The sequence below is a fragment of the Rhyacophila brunnea genome, unplaced genomic scaffold (assembly GCF_057557595.1).
Source record: "Rhyacophila brunnea isolate RB1 unplaced genomic scaffold, BYU_Rbru_1.0 scaffold_13, whole genome shotgun sequence".
NCBI classification, from domain to species: Eukaryota; Metazoa; Arthropoda; class Insecta; order Trichoptera; family Rhyacophilidae; genus Rhyacophila; species Rhyacophila brunnea.
Window position 1 is genome coordinate 23,244,180 of NW_028232785.1, and position 25,501 is coordinate 23,269,680.

Consider the following 25,501-nt stretch of genomic DNA (forward strand, 5'->3'; position numbering starts at 1 on the left):
TATCTACATGACCACTAAACGTCAATTTACTGTCAAACGTAATGCCAAGATCTCTTACAGATGATATTCGCGAGAGAACTCTGCCATGCATCGAATACTGGAAAAACAATACTCGTGAGGCTTTAGTAAACGATAAAATATTGCATTTATCATTTATCAATATTGAAGTCCAGTTTGTTACGCCTGCCCCAATCTAATATTGTATCTATATCAAGTTGGAGTTGACGACAATCCTCCAAGGTGACAACTTCCATGAAGAGTTTCAAGTCATCAGCAAACAACAAAAACATAGCATTTTTAATTACCAACAAAAATCGTGAACAGCAATGACCCCAAGTTTGAGCCCTGAGGCACACCAGAAAATGTTTCAAATGTCTATGACTGATAAAGGCCGTACGATACGTTTCAATTACGATACAGTTGTCAGACGAAGGACAAGCTTACCTATTCATAACACGTGTTTAAGTTTATCCCATATTCTTCCACACTCGAGATCGGTTGCTTGTTACTCCACACCCGTTAGATATTCCAGTTCCTATTAATTCTGTGTTCCCTGATTGTAATCGAATAATCTGATACTGCTATTCTTAGATCGCGTATCGTAAAGAAGTGTCAATAGTACTTCTAACGCCCTAGTGTTGTCTACAGTGCTGCCAACCATACTATAACTATAGTATTTGTACTATAATTTTGGTCCGCGTACTATGTACGATATAAAACAGGTATAGTACGCCCAAAATACTATTATTTTGAATATCGGAAAAAATATATAAAAGGGACTAAAAATTCGATATTTGCATTCGATAAATTGGTGCAAAGTACTATAAATTTCGCAAATAGGAAGATTTGGAGAACTTGGGAAAAATATTGCTCGAAAAACGGAAAAAAATCCCTTGACTGGTTTAAAAAGAAATTTCTTGAATTCGTCGATAAGCATTTTTGGTCGGAAGAGGTACCTACCTAAATAAAAAGGGGTCTCGGAGTTTCTCAAATTCTCCGTTATTTTTTTTTCTGAGAAAAAAAAAACCTATACATTTTCAACAGCTAACAACGCGTACTATATTTTTCCCCAAATACTATAATTTTGGAGGCTCTGCACTATAATTCCACTTTGAAAAGATGGCAGCACTGGTTGTCTATGATGCACGAACACGTCACGGCTGTCTTCGTGCGTGCTGCGTAGGTCATGTCGACATTGAGTGTCACATTTTTATTTTAAATACCTAAATAAAATGGATGTGAAGCAGGAACCAGACGAATTCAACCCCGATCCAGAAGGCGAGCATTGGTTTGACGTGCCAATATTGCATCCAAACACTTATATAAAGAATGAGAAAAACGATGGTGTCTGTCACACTTTTGAGGTTAGGTTACCTACGTTAATAATTATCGTGATTGTTTGGTCTTGATGACATTCATTTTCAACTACCTAGTTAAACTACGCGTAGGTATACTGTTTAAAGTTGACGACATTTACCTTAGACTAGTTTATGACTCTAAATATAAATAAGACCAGTTGTCATGTATGGCTTGCAGATATTATAGTACATGACTAAAAGCATGGAAAGAGTGTTGGGTTCATTTGAGCGGAGCGTGCTGCGTGGTATCTTTGGACCCATCTATTTTATAGGTAATGTCATCTCCCTGCATTTTCGAAAGTGGAAAGATGCTGTCACTTTTATTCTTTTATGGTATTTCGTCTGGGTTCTGGACTTGGAGGTGGACCAATAACACACCGAAACCGTGGTCAGAAACGACGAGTTTTTTTTACGTTAATATCTACTAATTGGTACATTGTTATAATTTCTTTTATGCGTAGCGCGAGTTAACAATGTTGTCAATAGCCGCGTTCTGCGCGCCATTTTATGTTTCGCTTTCAGCGGAAAGCGCTGTCGAAAACGGCGACAATGGCGACGTTACAGATATTTTTAAACGGCTGTGATTTACAGCATTGCCGGTTTTATTATTATTTATTTTCGTAATCAACCCTTACTATTTTTGGCTTGGTACCGACTCGGGCTTCTCCAGATTCACAGAGACATCCCCAAATGGGGACCATTTGGGAGTGTAACAGTACATATATGTCTTCATTTGATGACTTCATCTTTCAGTTTGCATCAACTTTTTATTCTGATTTTAACACGGAGCTTTAGGCTGAAAGTAACGCACCGCGTCAATTGTTTACACTTGTACGTCAAATATTTTTAAAAATTTCACGGAAAGCAATGATTTCATATTTTTATAATGCTGATTTAATCTCCACACTTTCAGTAGGTATAACAGTGAACACCTGACCTTCAGTTACAACTACGGGTGCTCACCTACGAGTTATTGCGACATGTTGCATCCACAAATGGTTATCTAATATGCATGGCCTTACAGTCATAATTATTAGGATAGGTATTGTCCGTTTGTCATTTAGATACGCCGCGTTAGAATATTAAAGAAAATGTTATCACATATTGGGTCCTCCACTGACATGGGCCTTACGTGTCGTAGGATTTCGAAAAGGCTTTGCGACAGTCAAATCATCCAGGTCAAAATCCTCAGTCATCAGGTCCTGGTGAAAAAGAAGAAGTCATATTGTACTTTTTTCGCTCCTGGGGGGGGTTCCGTTCCATAAAACCCCCTCCCTTTTGTGCGTGCCTGTTTATTTTACAACGTCATAATTTTTTTCCAGAACACTTCAACAGATCTGACCAGTGTTAAATATGAGGCTGATTCCGAGAGAGTTGACATTAAGAATGAGTTTGCTGAATATCCAATGTGCCCATTGAATTATGGAGAACCTCAACCAAGTAGTTCATATTCTGAGTGTAGGCCACTGGATCAGGTGCTTTTATTTTAAATTTTATATAATATTCTTATGCCGTTATATGAAAAAAATGTTATCATATTGTATTGGATGATTTCACAAATCTAGTAATAATTTTATGTAAAGAATTTTTTCCTCGCCAACACATTAAAAAAAACTGCTGATGCTTCACAACAAACGTGGGGCCACTTAATACGCTCGATTAAGACCGAATATGGTGCGGGGTGGGTTGGTTTAGAAGGTATCTTTGTTTGTGCTGTTGAAATAGGTTATTTATATGTCCAAATCATAGTGAAATATAGGAGGATTGGAATAGAAGCAATTACAATTAAATCTCCAATATTTGCAAAGTTTTATTTTAATGAGCACTATAATATTCTCCTGTTCTTATACTTTAGGTTGTTGCTGTTGGCACCATATTGGCTAACGAGACCAATCTCAAATCGAGCTGGTGTATGCCAGAAGTAGAAGTTACTTACGAAGACATACATATTGATGAACATGGCCTTAAAAAAGAATTCAAGGAATCCAAAGAAAGCATTAAAAATATTCCCGACATAGTTAAACGTAATTTAATTAAAAATAACTCTCCACCACTGGCTACAGTAGGATTAAAAACAAATTCAGTGGTAAACACGCGTGAAAGGAGATATAAATGTGACGAGTGTGATCTGTGAGATCCTCTAGTTTGAAATCACATATAATGACACATTCTGATGAAAAGCCATTTAAATGTGATAAATGTAATTACTCGTGTAGACAATCGAGTAACATGAAGTCACACAAAATGACTCATTCTAGCGAAAAACCATTTAAGTGTGATAACTGTAATTTCTCAACCACAACACCTGGTAATATGAACAAACACAAAAAGATTCATATTGGTCAAAAACCGTTTATATGTGATTTATGTGATTTCACCTGTATACAGTCTGGCAGCCTGAAAAGACACAAAATGATTCATTCAGGTGAAAAACCATATAAATGTGATATGTGTTGTTACAGTTGCATTCAGTCTGGTAGCATGATTATACATAAAATGACTCATTCTGGTGAAAAACGGTTTAAATGTGATGAATGCAATTTCTCATCTATAATAGCTGGTAGTTTGAAAGAGCACAAAATGACGCATTCCGGTGAAAAGGCATATAAATGTGACGTATGCAACTATTCATGTATACAATCTGGTAACATGAAAAAACATAAAATGACTCATACTCGTAAAAACAAGGGATGATGATAAATATGACAACAGAAACCTTGAATGTGCCAAAATTATCTATTGGAGACAAAAAAACAGTTTAAAATTTAGACAATCATTTTTAAATTAATAATGGTGCAATGTATAAAGCTTTTATTATTAATTATATTATATAATATGTTAAAAATTATCCACCAATTTTACTTAGATCGTATAAACACATGCAGGATTTCTCTCAGTTTTTTCTCATACAAGATATTTATTGTTATTTTTACACATACTATATTTGAAGCGCCCAGTTTCAAAAGCCCCTAAAACGGTTTTTGAAAATTTTTGAGTGAGATATATATTAAGATGGATATTTTTGTTACCTATATGATGGCCAAGATTGAACTTTAAAAAACGCTAAAAACCGTCAATACGTATGATCAAAAATTTGAGTAAATTTCAAAACACGCTTAAATGGTTGGGTGTGCTTTTCAAATACCCCTAAAATGAAGAGCAATAATACTCTTTAAAATGTAACGAATTAAAAATTAAATACATAAAATTCACAGATTTAATAGATATGATTTTTTCTCAAAACTACCTAATATCGTTTTAGGGGCTTTTGAAACTAGGCGCTTTATTTAACAAACTATTTCATTTATTTAACGAACGTGACACAGGATTTGAGAATGTAACATTCTGTATACTGAATATACATAATTTAAAAACATCTCATGCATACACTATATTATAACGCAATTTGAAGTATTTCATACTAGTTAAAATCGTGGATCAAAAAAAAATATAAATATCGTTTAGAGTTAGAGTTTAAAGCTACAATATGTAAGCATACCTAAGAGGAAACCAGTTGGATAAAGCCATAGATAGTCGGGCAAGTAAATGTGTCTCAAAAACATTTTTTGAGCTTGCTCCACCATAAGGTCATATTTTAACTGATGGCTGGCCCATACAATCGACCCACTTTCAAGTTGGCTTCTAACTAAAGATTTATAGAAAGTTTTTAATACTGTAACATCTGCATTTATGCACTGACGCTCAATAAATTTTGATGTATTTGAAGGTTGAAACACACTATTGCACGTCTATAATGTGTGTTACATTTTTGTAGAACCACAAATTCAAAACCCTGCTTAAAAATGTAGTGTATTAGGACACAACCTGTTTGAATCTGTTCTGTGGTATAATAATTGCCTACTTATATACTCATCGCGAAGTGCTATCTTCATATGCCATGCAATTTGACAAAGAAATATCAGCAGTACCTAGTGTGAAGTTATCTGCAAATAAACCTGTAATGCGAAGTCATATGTGTCTTATTTAATAAGTGAGCCAGAAGTCCCTTTTCGCTTAAATTTAATATATTTTAGGCTCCGTCTCTATAGAAGTTTCTTCCAAACTTTTGGTAAGCACGATAATTGCTTTTGAGTTTCTAGCGTTTTAATATGCATTTGGGTATGCAATTATACATACTGTGTTGATAATACAGTAAGAAATAATAAAATTAACTAAAATAACTAAATTAATACTGACGACCGAAGGTACTTGATGGAATTTGAATTTAAATTCTTATTGATTCAAGCTCTGTACTATTCCATTTAAGTCGTTTTTTGCGACCCGGGTTTCGCCTTTCGGCATCTTCAGGCGTCTTCTACACTCACCAAAGGCAAACACATACTGACAACGAACACTCTTAACTCTACCTTATATAGCAAATCAATACTATAAAGTAGGTAAAAACTCCATTACCTACCTATCTAGTCAGAGGTCAAAAAAAATACAATAAACAAATTATCAATAGTTGAAGCATGGCCCCCACAAGCGGCGGGCTGACAGGGCTTTAGCCTGGGGGCCCATGCTCAGGTGGGGCCCGGCGTGGCGAGTTAACCAGATAAGTGAGATAAACACATATCATAAATTTGCTCTAATAGTAAAAAAGTCTCCTGCGGCGCTATTGTCCTTCAATAATATTTTTACACAGTTTCTGTACAATGTTTACTCGACAACTCTATAATAATTAAAATGGATGTAAGTATTAAAATATACAAAAAAAAAAAAACACTAAATATACACATCACTCATTTTACTGCGTACACCATTTGGAAAATGCTAGGTACTGTAGAGAGTCACACTGCCTTTATCATTAAAGATACGTAGGGGGGCCCGCCAAAGATCCTAGCCTGGGGGCCCGCTTCAGGATGTGGGGGCCATGAGTTGAATTGTCAGTAAAAACCCTATCTTATTAATAACAATACTAGCATATTATAATACATCGTCAAAACCTAATAATAGATCATTATTCTTTATAAACAATAAAAATACTACACTCAAGAGGTGTAAATTGCCAATTCTAAAAAAAATAATTATTGTAGTTAACTAATGAGATATTAGTCTTTAATAATACTCTTACATGGTACCTACTTTTATAACATTATTTTAAAAAAAACTATACATATAAACTCGCTTAATATAATATATATAACTCACCTAATATAATATATATGAATACCTATATTATACACCTATACATACCTAAATCCTCATCCATACAATCTGATCAATCATGAAACCCGGGTCGCAAAAAACGACTTAAATGGAATAGTACAGAGCTTGAATCCATTAGAATTTAAAATAAATGTATTGGAAGAGAAATATAAAATTGTTAATACAATATTGTAGTAGGTACCTACTTACTAAGAAACTAGTAGTACATGAATCAAGGCTGAATTTCGACTGTAGTGCTAGTTGTCGTTGGTCTTCTACAGCAGTGCTCCGCAACCTTTTCCCATCCACGGCACACCAAAGGTCTTCCCAGAATTCCGCGGCACAACACACGTAAAACAATTTATACACCAAAACGTGGACCCCACATCCTGAAATCTTTGACGGGACCCCCTACCTATCGCTAAGGTTATATACAGCGTGATACTCTAAAATAGCATTTGTCAAATAGTGTTCGATTCGATGTAAAATTAATGGTATTGATTTTATGTTTACCAATTTTTCGTATGGTTATATTATATTAATATAATTATTTGTCGAGTATTTTACACAATTATAATAAATTGTATCCTACAATCAGATGTTTTAAAATATTAATACTAACGTAGTAAAATAGCTTTTTTTGACTCGAAAATAGGAGCTGAACTGCGATAGCCTTAAAATTGAATGCTTGTTTTCAATGGTGGTCTGGTAGTTCCTTTGGACCATTTGTAGAGATCCTTGTCTTAACTTCTTCTGCCGAAGTTCGAGTTTATTTTTGAATTTTTCTAATTTATCAGAGCACGTCAATATATTTTCATTCTGAGCTTGCAATGTTTTATTAAGTTTATGCAGGTGCTCAAATATATTACTAGCCATGTACGCAAATTTGGCTATTGCATCGCGGCACACCGATTGCGGAGCACTGTTCTACAAAAATATACAAAACCATCATTTAGAGGCCATCCATGGACTGGAACCGTATGCGGTTTCGAACCGTGTGCTATACTAAGCTTATCTTTTCTGTTCATGGAAATATATTTTCACAAAGTATATTATAAGCATCTGATCGTATCCGTTTATACCATACACTTACACTTACAAATTTAGTGAAAATATATGTTCATTAAAAAAATCATAAGTTTAGTATGGCACACGGATCTAAACCGCATACGGTTTCAGTCCATGGATGGCCTCTTAATTTTAAAAATCATAAAAACAAACATCAAAAACACGGAAAAAAGGGAAAAATATATGTTTTATTTACCATTAAAATCAATTACACAATATATTTGAAATTACGGTTTACAGAAAGCAGATGATATATTAAATGAATTATTAACGACGATAAATAATAATTATGATATATAATACTATATTATCTTATATATTATCATATATTATACAAGAGCATCGAATTATGGAGTTTCAGCCGAAATGAGAATTACTTCAGCTGACATGGTACAGGGGTAAGTTACGCGTAAGTCTTGATGGACAATTGAACCCCGCTCATTGGAGTAGGTAGGTATTTCCAGGGGTGTTCTAAAATGCGCCCTGTTTATGATAATAAAAACACTTTGACCCTATGCATACTTTATCTATAATACTCATACCTACATATTAACTTTACCTACGTTCGGTTAACGTTAAAAGATTTAAATTATTCGGATAAATTATGTTATTGTCGAGGAATCCCCTCACGAAGGCCGACAATCATCAGAGAGATTTTTTCCTTATTATCTGCTATCTGGAATATTTCAGTGGAGCTGCACTCGTACCAATCACAGAATGCGACGTCGTCCTCTGCTACGTTTAGCATTGATCTTTCCTCGAATGACATGTTGGGGAATGCTGTGCTTTTTTACTTTCATAATGTGGCCGAAGTCTTAAAGATTTCTTAAAAAGATTGAGTAAACATCCCAGCAAACCAAACGCAGTCTCAGATCTCAATTGATAAAGAGGCATCTCATTTTAAGAAAGGCACTCTGCGATATCCATACTATTCTACGTATTTATTTCTTTACTAACAACGAGTCGGTTACGATTTCTTGGTACTTAGTGCAAAATTAATGTTTGCAAGTAAATATAATTCTTATTGTATTGATATGTTCAAAATTTAAGGTCTTTACTGTTCACAGTTTTGACACTCGAATGAGTCGTTTTGTGTTTTTTCATATAGGCAGATTTTATACATGAGTAATCACACTGGTCACATTTAAATGGCTTTTCGCCGGAATGGGTCATTTTGTGTAATTTCATACCACTAGCTTGAATGCATGAAAAATTACACTGATCGCATTTATATGGCTTTTCACCGGAATGAGTCATTTTGTGTGACTTCATGTGGCTAGACTGTAAACATGAATAGTTACATTCGTCGCATTTAAATGGTTTTTCACCAGAGTGTGTCATCTTGTGTAACCTCATTTGCCCAGATTGCCTACATGAAAAAGTGCATTCATCACATTTGAATGGCTTATCATCTGAGTGAGTCATTTTATGTCTCTTCATGGTACCAGACTGTGCGCATGTGAAGTCACATTCATCACATATATGCGGTTTCTCGCCAGAATGAGTCATTTTATGTAATTTTATATTAACAGAACGCGCACAAGAAAAACTACATTCGTCACATTTAAACGGCTTTTCACCAGAATGACTCATTTTGTGCAATTTCATGGCATTGGATTGTACGCATGCGTAATTACATTCATCACACTTAAATGGTTTTTCACCAGTATGAATCATTTTGTGTAATTTCATCTTACTAGATTGTATGCATGAAAAATGACATTCTTCACATTTGAATGGCCTTTCACCTGAATGAGTCATTTTATGAGATTTCATATTGCCAGACTGTATACATGAAAAATCACATTCGTTACATTTTAAAGGCTTTTCTCCGATATGGGTTCTCTTGTGTGATTTCATGTTACTCGACTGTATGCATGAGTAACTACACTCATCACAATTAAACAGCTTTTCACCAGAATGGGTCATTTTGTGTAATTTCATCCTACTAGATGTTACACATGAGTATTTACACTCATCACATTTTAAAGATTTTTTACCAGATTTAGTAACATGATGTTTCTTCAAATTATCGGGCACTGAAGATAAGCAGTTACTCTCTTCATATTCTAACGATTTTTTACCAGAGTGTGTCTTCTTATGGATCATCATATTAATAGAGTGTTTACAAGAAAAACTGCATTCACCACATTTAAATGTACTTTCACTCGAATGACTTATTGTCGCCAATGTCTTTTTGTGCATTAATTTGTGAAGCTTTAGTGAGTCCAATGAAACAAAAACATCACAACAAATACTGCACACAAAATTATTAGGTTTATGAGAAGTTTTCTCAACTAATTCAGAGTTAGAATGAATATAATATGTGGATTTATCAGCGCAACTTATAGTGTCTATGTGTGACAATGTGTCATATTCAATGACTTCAGCTTTAACGGGTCCTTCTTCTGTCATCCGTTTCGAGACGTTCGGTAACGCAGTGAGTGCAGCAGCAAACTAAAAAAATGATAAATGATTTAATTGGATGATACAAAATTTAAAGACCCCTTGGAAAGTCTAACATGACTATCTATCTGTACATCTCAATTGTTTTAGAACCACGTTAAACCTTGTGATAGCCCTATTATCAAAAAGGTTTCAAGTTGTACTTCTTGAATCTTTAAGGAATGCTCGCGGAGCCCCAGAGTTCCTTGGAACCTTGGTTGGGAATAAGGCAGCCACATCCTAAAGCGGGCTTTCAGGCTAGCTTCTTTAGCGGCCCCCCTACCTATCGCTATGATTAAAGGCAGTGTGATGCTCTATGTATCGTTATTCAGTGTATTATTAGCGTTTTTTTGTACTTTTAATGCATCATCTTGAATTGTAGAGTTGTCGAGTATCGACACACAATAATCAAAAATTATATCGTACCGTCACGTTATTTTAAAAATTTAATGGTCAAGAATTAAAGTAGCGTCGCAGGCGACTTTTTTTTACTATAAGAGCAAATCTGTGATGTCTGTTTATCTCAGTTATCTAGTCTACCCAGCACGCCGGCCCCCAGGCTAGAGCCTTGTCAGCCACCCCTTGTCGGGGCCATGGTTAGGAATCACTGTTTAAAACGAACTTTATCAGTTAGCAAAATCTGCCAAAATTGCCAGAACAACAATGAGGTCACCTCATGCGTACCGCGCTGCATCGACACCCGCATAACTCAATTAACGTTTTTTATCATTTTCGACTCATGTCAAAATCGCGTGTTTTTTTTGTTTTTTTGTGGTTGGTACTATGTATTTTCTATAAGAATGTTGTCTATTATCTATGGTCTGCAGGTTGGGTAATGTTCAAAATATTATCTATGGATGCAATATCGCAATTACTAAAGCAATACACACAGTAATATATGGATACCAGTAAGACGACTGCTATTAAAACAAATAGACCTCGAAGAATTTACATAGAAAATACTGTCTAATATTATTCTTTCCTGGAAGTATGAAGCCATCAATTGCATTACATTATGTAGGTAACTATTTAATATTAATAACGGTGAACGTACCTGATTATCTGCCAATCGTTCAGAATATGAACAGCCAGGTTGAGGATCTTCATAATTGAATGAGTTCATTGGAAACTCATCCTTGATGTCAACTCGCTCAAAATCAGTCTCGGATTTTATATTGACAAGGTCTGTTGAAGAGTTCTGAAACATAATTCTATACTTATTAACGATTTTTTTTAATTCAACGAATAATTCACAAGAATGTTACATTCTTAAGACGTAAAATATGTTGCGCTTACGACAACTGAACGAAAGTGGGGACTGTGGGGAGTGAGATCGTATCAATGCGCGTGTTTGAACATGTACAAAACTGAAAAAATCGTTTTTTTTTTTTTTTTTTTTTCTTTCCGGTTCAGTTCCGGCTTCCGTTAGTCTGAATTTTGCTGTTTTGAGTTATGAATCCAGTTCAATTAAATTTATTTTTCTCTATCTCAGGAGAACACTGGCGTATCTAAAAAAATATATATTTAACGAGATATATCCCTAACTCAAGTGTTATTTTAAATAAATATCGAGAAGAACACTCCAGTAACTCTGATACTCTTAAATGAATGCCACTAGAAAGATTTTTTTCCAATTCTACAAAAATTAATGGAAGTCATTAGACATTAAATCAAGTACCATAAACATGGTTCAAAAATGTTTGTATATATATAATGTTTGAATCCATAGAAACTCTGAAAATATTAATAGAATGATGGATTACGGTTAAAAACGTCATGGCTTCCGGCACTATCAGCAAAATCCAATATTCGGGCCGGTATCCCTGGCTCTTAGCTAATTGGATTCCTTTTGACATTCTTAGAGCAATGTTTACATTCACATACCTACACTACATTTTCATCATAAAACACATCATCTCTTGAAAATGGCCTCTGCAACGAGCCCGAAACGTCGAGTAAAGAAGGAAGGACACACGGTGGAAACCCAAAAATCGACTACGATGGTTCAAAAAGTTTGTTTCGGCTCTCCAGGAAAATGGCTGATTTTTACTTACTTCAGTGTAGGTGTGGGGGTGAGATAACAGTTTTTAGGTTTAGTTCCGGTTCGAAGTCCTAAATACAAGAGAAAGACGGAAGAAAATTTGTAAATAAACTATAAATACAATAATGTCGTAAAGCTTTATAAGTATAACATTCTGGTAAGTGCTCGTATGTATCAAGTCTTAACTGTCAAATATCTGATTTTAATTTTAAGAGCATCATCAGATATTTGATACGAATCTAATATCAAATTAATGTTAATATTGAATCTAATAAAATGTCATTTTTTATTTAATGCTATACAGCTAACTCTTTCCAGTACGACACCTAACAGTGAACTGTGATATAGCTAAATGTAATACGTACAATTTACATGTAACCCTGAGGAACACCAGCGGGTCTATTCTATACAAAAGCGACTATCGACCGCTAACGTGCTAACGTGATAATGTGTTAGTATTTATTACATACATTTTGTATTGAAATATTATAATTATTGTAACAGTCAGTTAGCCGTTTAATCAGTCGAAACTGTCTCTCTCTCTCGCTCATGCTCTAAATTTTAGCACAGCCAAAGGGCATACCGTTAAAATATAGCATTTATTGCAACAATTAATACCAACTAATTGTAATTGTTACATTACGTGCTAATAATTAGATACAAACATACCATAGTTAGCGGTTTTAGCGGATGAAAGCAGCCTTTTATATAGAATAGACCCGATGATGTCTGAAACTGATAGAAGCTTACATTTAAACAAACATGTATCATTGAATGGCAGCAATGATTGCCATTTAATTGGCAAATTGACACCACTCAGGTATAATGATGGAAATCATTAATAATGACTCAGAAATAATGGGAACTGAAATACCTAACGGGTAAGGAATAGCAGGTAGCCGATCTCGAGTAAGGAATAATATGGGATAAACTAAAACACGTCTCAAGAATACGTCATATGTCGGAAACTGACAACTGCTCTCTGGTTATGCGTTGACGCTCATTTAATATTGCTATATTACACACACTATTGCACGTGCATAATGCGTGTTTCATTTTGTAGGACACTCACACATACAACACATGTAGTGTATTTAATATTCGGAATTCTATTAATATCTGTTCTGTGTACCTGACCAACTGTCTTCCATTCGGTATTGGAGCAACCAGATTTACTATCTCCATAATTAAATGGGGCCACTGGGTCATCGATAAACTCTTTCTTGACATCAACTCGCAGAGAATCAGTCTCTGGGTCCTGAAACATCAATGTATTCGTCATCAAATTGCTATAAAGTGGGGTTTGATCGAAGAATTTGGACTTTAAAAAATAGAATTAGTCTTATAATATAATACGTTATCTCTGTTATGGCATTTGAAATTATTTTGCAGACACATTAAACATGGTTATGTTGGTAAACTTCAAAAATATTAACATCACTCAATTGCCATTCCGACCTCATATGAACGCAATATGCATACATGCGTGTGAAATATGGACCTTAACGGCCCACGTGCGCCACGTAGGTCAAAATGGATATTTTATGGTATTTTCAGAGCATACGCCTGGACATTCCTTAATACTTTGGACGCTGAAGACGCACATGCGCGTAATGACCAAGCGGCCGATCGATGTAATTAACTTGCATTTTAAAGGTGCTAATTAAAAAATCATTATCTACTCAGCAGCGAATGCGTTAAACGTTGTGGATAATCTATTTATATAATTCTGAAGCCGTATTATCCTTTATATTTATTTTAAACATTTGATGACTGCATAAAGTATTTTTATTACATAAAATAGTATTCTTTTAAACCTCTCGATCTAATGTTTTAGATAACATTAGTTTAGAATATAGTCATATTTCAGTACATCCATGTGCAGTTTTTTAGGTTTATTAATTTTTAAACGCATTTATGAAACCATTAGTAAAATTTATGTTGACTTATAGTGAAATATTTACGATATAAAATTATATTTATAATCTCCGTGATCCCAAATTTGACAAGAATTAGGCATTTTATTATTCAAAAAATGAGCACGATTAACACATTTGAAGATAATTCTAAAGATACTGATTATAAGCTATGTCTTTGGCCATTCAAATGTGATAAACATCCTACGAATGATTGTTTTATAATAATTATTGATCTAAGGGGCAAACCCCACCAAAAGCGGCGAATCGGGGCGCTCACTAGGAAGTAGTCCCATGTGATTATTTGTCAGGTTAGATTAGGTTTACATTCTTGAATTCATGAATTTTGCCAAAATCAGCTATGAAAATTGAATTAATGTTCATATAGAATCTAATAAAATTGGAGACCGTATAGTACACGGTCATCTCTTTCCGATAAGAATGCTCACGGTGAACTGTCCCATGGTGACATGTTTTACGTACAATTGACATGTAACCATAATCTTCATGGTTATTATTTTATATGAGGAGGTCACCCTCACGTGGATTTCATGAAGGAAAACAACATATTACATCCATTCATTTTCCATCTCGTAAACCGTCTACACAAAAACAAAACATCAACATAAGTGGAAGGGCGCCCGCTCTCCTGCCGACCCTTCCGATGTCAGCAATGTGGAAGCCGGTCGGCGCGGTATGCCCGCGCGGAGAATAGAAGACGCATACATTTATTACAAATACATCCATGAGACGGCGTAATGGGCGTTGAACATAACAACGTTGCCCACTGAAGAAGGAAGCCGATACATTACACGACTGGTCCTACTTTTCGCCCCTCCCGTTGTCTATGGATGACCTGTCATTACCCGTCATTGTCAATACTATAGAGTGCTCATACTGACGCGTCTGTAGTCTTCACTTGTCGGAGTATTCTTAGTTTCAGATTTCTTTCAGATTATTTTAACGTATCTTGGAGACCTTGGAGTTCATCTGATTTAGTGGTTCTGTGTTATTAATAGTTGGAAGTGACGATCAAAGTAAATAAACTTCTTTTGTGTATAATAATATCATAATACACTAGGACGTTTGTCAATGTGACTGTCGATTATAAACGACAATAACCAATAACTTATTTATACTATTCAGTCATTATAGAATACCAAACTCTGCTTGCAAGTACATTATCAATAAATAGTATGGCAGTGGACCACTCGTTGCTTGTGCGAAGAGTTATGCTCAGGCTTTATTAATCTGAAGATGGAGGTGGTTTGACAGACTAACCTCAAAAATGTAACTTCCATTGTCGGCGTTCTCTTGTTTTATATATATTGCTGCCTCGTGAGTACCTGGGCTTTCTACCGGCATATCGAACCAATTTCGATCTTCTTTATCTGGTTCACGCTTCACGTCCATTTTGACTATTTAAACCGGAGATTTTCGTGGCAATAAGTTCCTGTGTAGCAAATCACAGACGTGTGAATAGCAAGCTCTTTTGCAAAATTGCAACCACTTCCCAGTGTTGCCATCTTTTCAAAGTGAAATTATAGTACAGAGCCTCCAAAATTATAGTATTTGGGGAAAAAATATAGTACGCGTTGTTATCTGTTGAAAATGCATGGTCCCCACATCCTGAAGCGGTCCCCAGGGCTAGGATATTTGACGGGGCCCCTACCTATCGCCAAGGTTAAAGGCAGTGTGATGCTCTACAGTAGCGTTTTCCAAATGGTGTTCATGGTAAAATTAAGGGTCTTTTTAATACTTAAATCCACTTGAATAATGGAATTATCAAGCTATGACACAATTAAAAATTACATCGCACAATCACATAGGTATTTTAAAATATAAACATTAATAAAGGAAAATAGCACCACAGGCGACTTTTTTTACTATTACAGAAAATTTGTCATGTTATTTGGTTAATTCGCCACGCTGGGCCCTCCATGAGCCCGGGCCCCCAGGCTAGAGCCCTGTCAGCCCCCCTTATGGGGGCGATGTTAAAATTTATAGGTTTTTTGTTTCTCAGAAAAAAAATAACGGAGAATTTGAAAAACTCCGAGACCCCTTTTTATTTAGGTACCTCTTCCAACCAAAAATGCTTAGGTACCGAAGAATTCAAGAAATTTCATTTTTCGACCAATTTTTTTTCCAATTACACCAAAACTTCTTATATTACGAAATTATAGTACTTTGCACAAATTTATCGAACGGAAATATAGAAAATTTAGTACTTTTTACATATTTTTTTCCGAATTCAAAATTAATTACGTATACCTGTTTTATATAGTATATAGTACGCGGACCAAATTGATAGTACAAATACTATAATTATAGCACGATTGGCGGCACTGTGTGAATAGCTCTTTTGCAACCATACATAATATTTCTGGACAGTATTGCCACTGTCCATGATTTTGTTGTCTTTTTCGAAAGCAGTCAACCGAAAAATGAAAGATGAGTCCCACTCGGTCCAATTACGTAGATATTATGTTTATCAAGTTTATCAAAATATATATTACCTACCTACCTATATATTATTAGGTTAAGTTACTATGACATGTACGTAACTATTTGTGTAGATTGGTAGGTAATATACCTACCTAGGTAAAATTATATAAGTAATGAATTTGTAGGTACGTCTAACTATTTTTACTCAACGGAGCTATATTAGATTTTAAGTAGGTAATGATTAATAAAATATGGTTTATTAATATTGATAGGAAGCTAACATTATTATCAACGTGTTTAATTAATTAATCCCAATGAAAACGCAAAAAATTGTCTATGACCTCCATTATCATAGCTGTCAATATACGTCATTTATTTTTGCCAGATTCTTGGTAAAAATACGTAAAATGGATGTAAAACGCGAGCCAGATGAATTCATAACTGATGCAGACAGACAGCAATGGTTCGATGTACCGATATTAGATCCAAACATCCCAGACGCAAACATTTGTGTTAAGCAAGAGGAAATTGACGATGTCGACACCACAATCGAGGTAAGTTTATCACATAAGGTTACCTACCTACAATAATTATTCATTTCGTCAAAAACCCTTGACACGGCCCGTATTTTACATTTTTAAATGTCATTCACATCATTAAATCATATATTTTAATTTTAGTAAGTTTATACCTATATAATCCATCTGAAAATGGTATTCTAGTTCAATGAGGACAAATAATTAACCTATGACTGACCACACCCACGATGGCCGCGTGGCTTAAGCACCGACCTATAGTGTCGAGGGTCGGAAGTTCGAATCCTGGGTCTGGCAAGTACAAATATTGTTTTTCAATTTGTATATGAGTCAGAGTATGGACCTAATAGGTTGAGCAAAGTGGCTGACATCCATTTCTCGTAAAAATAAAACCTGTTAATACAAACCTCCTCTCTATGGAGGCTCATATGACCGTATTAGGATCGGACATGGTCGAAATAAAGAAAGACAAATTGTGCACTATTCTTGTGGAATCTCTTTAGCCTACATCCACACCTATGGACTATGTTTTAGTTGAGGCAGGTCTTAATGATATTCAAAAAACTAGCCGACACCATCCGCAATTTCTATTCTTAGTTTAATGTAAACATTGTAAAGTAAGGCTGACAAAGTTTAGTACCTCCATTTTTTGTCGGATATTTACAAAATTCATCCACACTTCGCCATTGCTGGCTGTGGTGTATTTTTCAGTAACTTTCCCCTCTATACCTACAAAACATTTACCACCTTCCCTGAAAATCTGTTCTGGAGGAAAGGGTAAAGAAAGGTAGTGGCTACGGGCATGGCAAAACCTGCACTTTCCACCTGATCTTACCAATAGGTACTTAGTAGGGTCCGCCCTAAATACAGTGACGTCACTAAACAAACTACCGCCCTTAAGAACCTTTCATATTTACATTCAAATTTGACAGGTACACCTTGGCACTTGCCTATATTTTTTATTATTAATTATTATAAACAGACACATGCCTGGTAATTAGAGCACAAAACTACTCTCAAACGCTTATGGTTTTAGGTACGTGGAGGTCTGTGGCACTGACATATTTATAGGCAGTCTATAGCCCAACAATAGTTACCTATGTTATTATATTAATACTTTCGACCGAAGGTACTTGATGGAATTTGAATTTAAATTCTAATTTACCTACTTTATTGTATTGATTTTCTATATAAGGTAGAGTTAAGGGTGTTCGTTGTCAGTGTGTGTTTGCCTTTGGTGAGCGTACACGACGCCTGAAGATGCCGAAAGGCGAAACCCGGGTCGCAAAAAACGACTTAAATGGAATAGTACAGAGCTTGAATCCATTAGAAGTTACCTATGTATTCAGAATATTTTATGCTTCAATTGTATTTTAACCCAAGGTATTGATAGGTACTTACTGGCGAAGCAATCGTCTATGAATGCTGACAATAGTTGTGCCAGTAAGTGCTCACTATAATATGCTGCCCCTATGCAACGTATGACCTGCCTATATCTACCATCACTATCTAACTTATGGCCCCCAGGCTAGGATCTTTGCCCCCCCCTACTTATCACCAAGGTTAAAGTCAGTGTGATGCCCTACAGTAGCGCTTTCCAAATGGTGTGCCGGCGGTTCCCCGGGTCACCGGGCCACCGCCAAATGGTGCATTTTATTTATTATTACAGTCATAATATAATTTGATACTATGGGAATGGATATTAGACTAATTTTCCATTGCGACACCGTATTTAATATCGCCAATTAATCTGCTGATACATGTAATAAGTTGTTTACCGGAATATGAGTCGCTGGAAATTTATTATTGCGGTCGAATAATTTGATACATTGAAAATAGATATTTGATCAATAATATACTGACAGCTACATGTGTGTTTATCTCACTTATTTAGTCGACTCCCCACGCCGGTCACCCCGTGGGCCCGGGCCCGATTCATTTTATTTTTTTCCATAATTATATAATGTTTCAGAAACCTTCTGCAAATCAACCCATCATAAAATCGGAAATTAATCTTCAGGAAATTGAGTTCAACGACGAGTATGTTGAAAACACTATACGCCAGATGAAATACGAGCACTTAGCTTACGAACCTAGCTGCTCTTATATGGACAATGGACCACTTAATCAGGTGTACATAGTTCTATGAAACTTCAACAATGTAGGTCATGGCCCCCATATCCGGAAGCGGGCCCCTAGACTAGGATGTTTGGTGGGCTCCCCTACCTATCTTTATGGTGAAGGGTAGTATCATTTTTTACATTAGTGTTCCCCAGATGGTATTCTGCGAAACCCCAGGGTTCTTTGAGGTCAAACTAAATGTGTGACGTGTATTTTTAGCGATTTTGTATTTTTAAATAAATCCAGTGGATTTATTGAGTTGAAGGCACTCAGCATCATAATATTATGAAGCACTAATCGCGACCCCCTTTGTGGTGGCCAAGTAACATCCGACCCTTCGACATATTAGTCAGGAAACACACTAGAAATAATTATAAAATAACATTCTACACATGAATTATCATTTAACTATAACAATCTTCATATTACATCAAATTGCATCGCACATTTGAATATTTTTTATATATTATAAGCAGGCGACTTTTTTAACGTGAAAGCAAATCTTGCTGTATGTATATCTCACTTAACCTGTCACGTCATCGCCCCCGCCCTCTAAGCCCGGGCCCCCAGGCTAGAGCCCTGTCAGGCCCTCCTTGTTGGGTTGTAGGTACAATCATAGTATAATCTTTTTAATTTACTTACACGGAATTATTGATGGAAAAATTAATGTTTTTGAAGTGATAAGGATATTATCATCTGTAGTAACCAATGACATTAATATGGACGAAGCACCTGGAAAAAAAATGTCACTCACTTTTTGTCGGGTCGCCCAATGGCATAATCTGTTCTATCGCCATTACAATAAAGGTAATATTGCTATAAATTCCCGATGCGTGATATAGCATAATGGAAATTGCGTGACATTTACCTATATATGTGCGAATGTCGCTATGCGCGAATTTACTTGCTAGCTACTGTACTGAGTGCGTTGTCCATTTAATGTCATTGGTTGTAATTAAATAAATATAAGTAACATTATCAATAAAATTGGTTCACGTAAACTATTCACACTCATCTAATCTTTCCTCACTTCTTTCTGTGCCATTTTTCGAGAATGATATAGTATTAGTATCACATTTCTAGAGGGCTTGGTCATCTTCGTCAACGAAAACCGCCACTGAATAATAGGTACACACTAGAGATGGGAAAACTGGTCGATTTTGAAGACTAAGTATACTTACTACCAGTATAAAAAATACTTAGTATAGAAACTTGTTCCAAAATACTAGTATTTGGAATACTATATAGAGCGTTTGGCGTGCGTACGCGACAAAAGTTTCATACTCTACTGAAACTAAAACCAACTCATATTAGTATTTGAAATACGTATCGGCTCAGGGAACTCAGACTGTGTATCGGCTTCAATAGAATCGCTAAAAATACGCTGAGCTCCGCTTGTTGAATAGTCCCATTTATTATAAAATTTTAAACACATTTTAAACTTATGAGTATTTTTCTGTTAGGTTACAATATTCTTGTTAACAAAAATGAATAACAGTGATTTTTTTTTAATCTTAAACATGTTTTGAGCGGTCATATAACAAGCCTAAGCCTGTGAGTCATCTTACCACTGTGCTGCGACACAAAAATTATGACCTATTATTCATACATTCGAACGCAATAGACTAATAAATTAAAATATACCTATATTAAAGTAGTATCTCGTTCGCGCGTATTTAATGTCAATAGTATTGAAAGTCACCAACTGGCGAGTGCACAGAACAGCGACTCGCGATGATATCATCACAAGTTTTTTGGAATAAGTTTATTGGGCCACACATACTGAATGTGGGTAGTTTCATCCGAAACTTGAGTACACAAACTGGTGCCCTATATTATAACTTGTGACATGAAGTCACCCGACGACATGACGTAATTGTGACATAAGCTCAATACACGCATCGAGGCGAGCCGCCCAATGCACACGGCTCACCATAGATATTATTATGCTGAAACACCTATTTGTGTATGGGGACAATGAATAACCCCAGTATTAGAGTAGCGTTAATTTCTCGAATGCTATTGACTCACTCCGGTAGTACTTCACAATGATGTCATATGACGTCATGTCGACCGGGCGACTTCAACTCGCAAGTTACAACATAAGGCCCCTGGTGACAGTATTTCCAACTCACCTCTAGTACACACTGATATTAAATATAAGTAAATTATACCATAGATACCATAGATATTAACATTCCTACATGTCTTTTATATCATCTTCTCATATGTTTGTCGTCACTTTAAATTAATACTTTATGTTATTCTAGATTATTCCTCCAACATCTACGTTAACTGACATCGCTGGCATCGAATCATCAAGAAGTATACCAGAAGTACAAGAGCCATACAATAAAATACAGATCGATGAACAACAAGACATCAAAAAGGAACTCGGGCTAAATGAAACGATTACTAATACAGACACTGAAACTGCCAACGACAACCATAATATTAAATCTAACTTAAAATATCCTGATTTATTAGAAGCCGTTATAAAATTAGAGAAAAAGTCATTTCATAACGAAAATTTTGTTTGCTGTATTTGTTTTGAATTTTTTGCATCGTTATATTTACTGAAGCTTCACAGAATTTTTCATAGAAAACAAAATATAGCGAAAAAGACGTTTACTAGTGCACGACGATATACATGTAATGAATGTAATTACTTCACCTTGCGACCTAGTGCCATGAAACTACACAAAATGAATCATTCTGCTGAAAAACTATTAAAATGTGATCAATGTGATTACTCGTGTATACAATCAAATAATATGAAAATACACAAAATGAATCATTCTGGTGAAAATCCAATAAAATGTGATCTATGTGAGTTCTCATGTGTACAGCCTAGTAAAATGAGAGTACATAAATTGATTCATTCTGATGAAAAACCATTTAAATGTGACCAATGTGACCATTGCTCTATAACAGCTAGTACGATGAGAGTACACAAAATTTTTCATAGAAAAACAAAAGTGAAAAAGACGTTTACAAGTACACAACGGTATACATGTAATGAATGTAATTACTTCACCTTGCGACCTACTGCCATGAAAGTACACAAAATGAGTCATTCTGGTGAAAAACCATTTAAATGTGATCAATGTGATTACTCATGTGTACATCCTAGTAGGATGAAATCACATAAAATGACTCATTCTGATAAAAAGCAATTTAAATGTGATCAATGTGATTACTCGTGTATACAATCAAATAACATGAAAGTACACAAAATGAATCATTCTGGTGAAAATCCATTAAAATGTCATCAATGTGAGTACTCATGTGTACAGCCTAGTAAAATGAGAGTACACAAAATGATTCATTCTGGTGAAAAACCATTTAAATGCGACCAATGTGACCACTCCTCCATAACAGCCAGTAAGATGAGAGTACACAAAATGACACATTCTGGTGAGAAGCCGTTTAAATGTGATCAATGTGATTACTCGTGTATACAATCCATTAACTTGACAATACACAAAATGAATCATTCTGGTGAAAAGCCATTTAAATGCGATCAGTGTGATTACTCATGTGCAACATCTACTAAGATGAAAGTACACAAAAATAATCATTCTGGTGAAAAGCCTTGTAAATGTGATCAATGCGATTACTCATGTTTACACCCTAGTAAGATGAGAATACACAAAATGATTCATTCTGGTGAAAAGCCATTTAAATGTGATCAATGTGACTACTCGTCTACCCAATCCAATAACATGAAAATACACAAGATGTATCATTCTGGTGAAAAACCATTTAAATGTGATCAATGTTATTACTCGTGTGTAACATCGACTAAATTAAAAGTACACAAAATGATGCATTCCGGTGAAAAGCCAATAAAATGTGACCGGTGTGACTACTCGTGTGTGCAGTTTAGTAAAATGAGAAGACACAAAATGATTCATTCTGGTGAAAAACCATTTAAATGTGATTAGTGTGACCATTCAACTATAACATCTACTAAGATGAAAGTACACAAAATGACACATTCTGGTAAGAAGCCGTTTTAATGTGATCAATGTAATTACTCGTGTGTTCAATCGAATAACATGAAAAAACACAAAATAAATCATTCATGTGAAACCCCGTGAAAATGTGATCAACAATGAAGAGATGGGTTAAACTTTAAATTTTAATACTATTCAATTAGCATATTTAAATAGCATGCTAATTATATCGAATGGCCCCCTAATGAGGTCACAACAGCTGTGAATGAGTTAAAATATTAACGGCGTCTGTTTTTGTAAGGCGACGTTGATGAAATGCACTGCCGAGAGCAAAAGATGTGTAATTTGCAAAAGTTTTTAGTGGATACATGAATTTGACATGTACCAACCTAGAAGTTTTAAATATGTTTCTCTGTTCATACTTTGCCTACTGTTTTTAATATAATAATAAGATAAGAAATGCTGAGTTGAAAGAATAATTTAGTTAGTGTACATTTCTAAGTGCTTCTTGGATTTTAAGGAACATCAAATGAATTGTAATATTTTCCAAGATCCCTTTTCATGTAACCCGGATGCTGTTTGAATGAATAAATTTGCAAGAGAACCTGGAAACAAGAGCATCTTATCGTAATAAGAATTTAATTGAATTTTACAAAGGACTTTCACTTGAGGTATATCCAAATATAGTTAAACATGCTCATTAAATGGCTTCTATATTTTAAAGTACCTATATTTTATAAAAAAAAATATTTTCTGCAATGAGCATTAGTAATTAGTATTATGGAATATCACCCATAATAATTCCTTCAATAATTAAGCTAGAGCCACTCTGAACTGGAATGGCGAAGATCGTGTCCAAAAAAATTGTACGTATGCAGTTGGACGTAACACAGTTCACCGTGAGTTGTATCTTAAATTTGTGGCCGTATAATATTGAAATCAATTCCTTCCATAAATAAACCACCTAAAAAATACGTAACAATTACTTAACATACTAACAAAACCACCGGAATGCACGGGAAAGACAAAAAAAAATAGGTCGGTAAAGCCTCAATTACATTGAGCTTCTTTACGAGCTGTTTATTGGCGAATTTACAATCTGCCTGTAAAGTCGCCCAGTGTAATCATCGAATATGCTAATAAGCAGGTTGTAAACACTCTACCGAGAAAAGTTGAAAGCCGGTCAACTTTACACGCTACACGCCGGCGTGTGGAAGCGCAGTACCATCCTCCCGGTAAAAAAACAAACTACGTTCCGTCAAAATCTTAGACTATAGATACATCTAGACGCCACCCGTTGCATTGCTAAATGAAGCCGCGTGCCTTGCGTTTGGTTTGTGAGCGAGCGAACGCATTCGTCTACAAATGTTCGAGACCATAAACCATTTCGCTAGTGCTCGCCCAAAGTGCTGGCACTAGACGCTCAGAATTAAAATATAATTTTCTATTTTTTACGTTATATATTATTTTTAAGCGGTCAAAATGCAACCATTAGATAAAGATATCCATAATTTAAATTATTTTAAAGAAACACTAGGTCACTGATATTAAAATATATAATAAAATACAAATCAATTATCACGAACATGTATCAACTTGCCTATGAAACGTAATACCATCTTTTTGCTTATCAGTACGGCTACCACATTTTAAGACAACACACAGAACCATCTTTTCTACTTGATTAACTAAAAATATTTACCATTGACTTTATGTTTAACTCAAAAAATATCAATTTTACCAACACGAGCTCGCAAGTTATCGACGCTATGTGAAGCGTTTCGCCCCGATTTAATGGCGATACTTTTGGAAACTAGCTCACAAATATGTAGACCTTTTATCTTACTCTAGCGCGTGTCGCAGAGATTGTAAGGGTGCCGAATACTTTCTCACTCGCACCCATGCATCGTTTTTGTTCAGGCCTTGGTCAAAATAGTTGCTGGCTTATGGCTTCTCAGCGAATGGAAAGTTTTGTGTGTAATCATCAAATCGCCGTAGCTGAATCGCCCGCTTTTAAATTCGCCAATAAACAGCTCGTAAAGAAGCTCAATGTAATTGAGGCTTATTAAGTAAATTGAAAAGACAATCACACATTGGTAAAAATTAACAGACAACGATATTACATGCTTTGAGTACTCTCATCTCTTGAGCCTAGATTGCAGGATTTAGTTTCAAACATATAATTGCATAAATAATCATATTATGGTGAAGAAATTTAAATAATATTTTTTAGTATAGGCTTTAATATGAGTAATAATAATGTATATTTAGTTAAAAATATATAATTACACAATGAAATATTTTTTTTTATTTTTCTGCCTTGTGTTTTTTAAAAACATTGTCTAATACCTATTAGTATTATAAAATAAGCGGGATTATTTCGTATTATATGGGACGTGGACCCTCAACACGAGAGATGTCCAAAGACTAAGAGTCACACAGCGAGGCATGGAGAGGTGCATGT

General features: G+C 35.1%; 1 protein-coding gene and 1 long non-coding RNA gene across 2 annotated transcripts; one reads left to right on the forward strand and one right to left on the reverse strand.

The window, feature by feature from the left end:
• The first annotated feature begins 1,143 nt into the window (after positions 1 to 1,143).
• LOC147076976 (uncharacterized) lies at positions 1,144 to 4,105 on the forward strand. Its single transcript, XR_015069752.1, has 3 exons — positions 1,144 to 1,364; positions 2,681 to 2,833; positions 3,214 to 4,105. It is a non-coding gene; the product is annotated as an uncharacterized LOC147076976 (long non-coding RNA).
• Positions 4,106 to 9,819: 5,714 nt separating this feature from the next.
• On the reverse strand, positions 9,820 to 15,454 carry LOC147076977 (uncharacterized). Its single transcript, XM_085940957.1, has 5 exons — positions 15,258 to 15,454; positions 13,193 to 13,318; positions 11,074 to 11,217; positions 9,960 to 10,031; positions 9,820 to 9,831 (listed from the first exon to the last, which is right to left on the reverse strand). The coding sequence occupies exons 1-5, from the start codon at positions 15,387 to 15,389 to the stop codon at positions 9,820 to 9,822; spliced, it is 486 nt and encodes a 161-aa protein (XP_085797083.1). The 5' UTR covers positions 15,390 to 15,454.
• Positions 15,455 to 25,501: the final 10,047 nt, after the last annotated feature.